This window comes from Lynx rufus, unplaced genomic scaffold, assembly GCF_022079265.1.
Source record: "Lynx rufus isolate CCGP_SWC_20201006 ecotype Redwood Valley unplaced genomic scaffold, mLynRuf1.p SCAF_7, whole genome shotgun sequence".
NCBI lineage: Eukaryota > Metazoa > Chordata > Mammalia > Carnivora > Felidae > Lynx > Lynx rufus.
Window position 1 is genome coordinate 123,177,351 of NW_025814889.1, and position 2,945 is coordinate 123,180,295.

Below are 2,945 nucleotides of genomic sequence, written 5' to 3' on the forward strand. Positions count from 1 at the left end.
GCTACAGACGAGAAAACTGAGGCTCGGAGCGGATTCCACTCACCAAGGGCCACAGAGCTAGCGAGAAGATGCTTTGGGACTAGAACCCAGCCTTAACGGTACTTTTATTTACTTTCGCAGTCCAGTAATTCCCACGGAGTTCTCCCCGTCTTTCTAACCTTCGATCCCAAATTTGCTTCAGCTCCCAAGAACCGCGAAGACCCCCCCCAAGAGAATGACAGGTAGAAGAAAGCAGGAAAAATGGAGCCCAGTCTCGTCAACCCGCACACCGCCTCGTGGCACTTTTTCTGCTCAAAGCCTTCCCTGAGCTTTGCTCCAAGTTCTCAGGAGAATCCCGAGGCACTTCACCCCAAACCTTTCCACCCCTACACCCCCAATTCCCAGGGCCATTCGCCCGTCCAGACACGCCGGCCCCCCCTTTCTAGAGCCACCCCCGGCTGCAGCCCGCCCTAAGCGCGCCGCCTGTTTATTCAGCCGGGAGTCCGGCACGCGCCAGGCGCACGCACTGCAACAACAAACCCGGCTGAATGGAGAGTTTGCAAGGAGCCGGCGCAGGGACCGGGCGGGGGGAGGGGAGAGGAGGAGGGAGAGTTTAGGGAGTGGGTGGGAGGAGGAGGGAGGAGGAGGGGGGAGTGGGGGGCTGCAGCCGCTCGCTACAGCAGCGGGGAGTGGGGGGCGAGGCGGGGCCAGCGCTGCGCGTGGGGCTGGGTGTCCCATTGAAAAGGCGGCCGCACTCCGGCCGCCCAGCACTCTCTCACTTCTGGCCAGGGAACGTGGAAGGCGCACCGACAGGGCACCGGCCAGGGAGGGCGAGGGCAAGAAGGAAATAAGAAAGAAAGGGAGTTAACAAAATTTAAAAAAACAAAACAAAACAAAAACAGCCTGAGCCACGGCTGGAGAGACCGAGACCCCGGCGCAAGCGAGCGCAGCCCTAGGGGGCGAGGAACGGGAGACTCAGCAGAGCGTGCTCACCAGTGACTTTTGCTCCTTCTGCCTTTAAAACAAAACAAAACAAAACAAAAACAACAACAACAAAAAAAAACAAGAAGGCGCGAGCGGCAGGCTCACACGCGAGCGCCACGCGAGGCTCCTGAAGCCAACCCGCGAAGGGAGGAGGGGAGGGAGGAGGAGGAGGAGTGGAGGGAGGAGGAAAAGCGTTTGCACCTTCGCTGCTCCCACCCAAAGAAGTCTCCCCGGGATTTTGTTTGGTTTTTTTTTGTTGTTGTTTTGTTTTTTTAACTTCCCTCCGGGCTGCCTCTTCATCTCTCCCCTTCTTTCCCTCTCTGTTCGTGCACCCAAGTCCTGTCTGTGTCCCCTCGCGCGCCCGCACCTCGCGTCCCCGCTTGCTCCCCTTCGGCGACTCTTTGGCGGCCGCTGCGCATGGAGAGCTCTGCCAAGATGGAGAGCGGCGGCGCCGGCCAGCAGCCGCAGCCGCAGCCGCAGCCGCAGCAGCCCTTCCTGCCGCCCGCAGCCTGCTTCTTTGCCACGGCCGCGGCGGCGGCGGCGGCGGCAGCGGCGGCGGCGGCGCAGAGCGCACAGCAGCAGCAGCAGCAGCAGCAGCAACAGCAGCAGCAGCAGCAGCAGCAGCAGCAGGCGCCGCAGCTGAGCCCGGCGGCCGACGGCCAGCCCTCAGGGGGCGGTCACAAGTCAGCGTCCAAGCAAGTCAAGCGACAGCGCTCGTCCTCGCCCGAACTGATGCGCTGCAAACGCCGGCTCAACTTCAGCGGCTTCGGCTACAGCCTGCCGCAGCAGCAGCCGGCCGCCGTGGCGCGCCGCAACGAGCGCGAGCGCAACCGCGTCAAACTGGTCAACCTGGGCTTTGCCACGCTCCGGGAGCACGTCCCCAACGGCGCGGCCAACAAGAAGATGAGCAAGGTGGAGACGCTGCGCTCCGCGGTCGAGTACATCCGCGCGCTACAGCAGCTGCTGGACGAACACGACGCGGTGAGCGCCGCCTTCCAGGCTGGCGTCCTGTCGCCCACCATCTCCCCCAACTACTCCAACGACATGAACTCCATGGCCGGCTCGCCGGTCTCCTCCTACTCGTCCGACGAGGGCTCTTACGACCCACTCAGCCCCGAGGAGCAAGAGCTGCTCGACTTCACCAACTGGTTCTGAGGGGATCGGCCTTGTCCCGGCCCCGGTGCGAGTGGACTTTGGAAGCAGGTAGGTTGCATTTGGGAGTGAACAGTGTGATATTCTTACCTTCATTCTTTTTCCTCCGTCTTAGTGTCTGTAGGAGGGGGACTGTCTCCACGGAGATGGGGGGGAGGGGGTCGATTTAAAGAATTTGTAAATTAATTTAAAGTTTGTCGGTTTCAAACCCTGGTTTGTTAGTTTCAGTATTGGCCTCTAAGAGTGGCTGGAGGGAGGGATAACGGGGGGGAGCGGTTTGCGAACGATGGAGAACCGAGTACTGGGACCTGTCAAAAGAGGTGCTGCACCTGACAGATCCTCCCTCAAACCTCCACTTTCCCCCACTGCCAGCCTCCAAGTTCATACTAACCTCTCCCCTTCTTCTCAAGTTATAGGGTCACCGCACAACCTACATCTTTAGTGCTTTCTTGTCAGCGATGTTGGAAGGGAGGAAAAAAAAAAGAAAAAAGAAGAGAAGAAGGAAAGAAAAAAATAAATTCAGGCAACCAACCGCAAGACCAACTAAGCAGCGCACGCCTGAGAAGCAAGGCTCTCTCGAAACAGGGATGCGCTCCGAACTCTATCTTTGCACTCCCAATTCTTTACGGAGATATGAAGGGTGACTAGGACCTGAGTCAAAGTGCAGAATGCAGCTTGCGTGCAAAAGCAGTGGGCTCCTGGCGGAAGGGAGCAGCACAGCCCTAGAGAAAACTCCCACCCACCAGTAACAGGCAGAACTGAAAGCACTTGCTAGGGTGCCCTCACCTCCCCGCCCTCTCTGAAAGTGCAGTTCTAAGCCCTGTAGAAAT

The 2,945-nt window shown here is 59.2% G+C and overlaps 1 protein-coding gene across 1 annotated transcript; it reads left to right on the top strand.

The window, feature by feature from the left end:
• Window positions 1–1,380: 1,380 nt before the first annotated feature.
• On the top strand, window positions 1,381–2,118 carry ASCL1 (achaete-scute family bHLH transcription factor 1). The gene has a single exon (XM_047065368.1). The coding sequence runs from the start codon at window positions 1,381–1,383 to the stop codon at window positions 2,116–2,118; it is 738 nt and encodes a 245-aa protein (XP_046921324.1).
• Window positions 2,119–2,945: the final 827 nt, after the last annotated feature.

Coding starts and splice junctions, on each gene's coding strand:
- ASCL1 (XM_047065368.1), top strand. CDS start 1,381: ATGGAGAGCTCTGCCAAGATGGAGAGCGGCGGCGCCGGCCAGCAGCCG.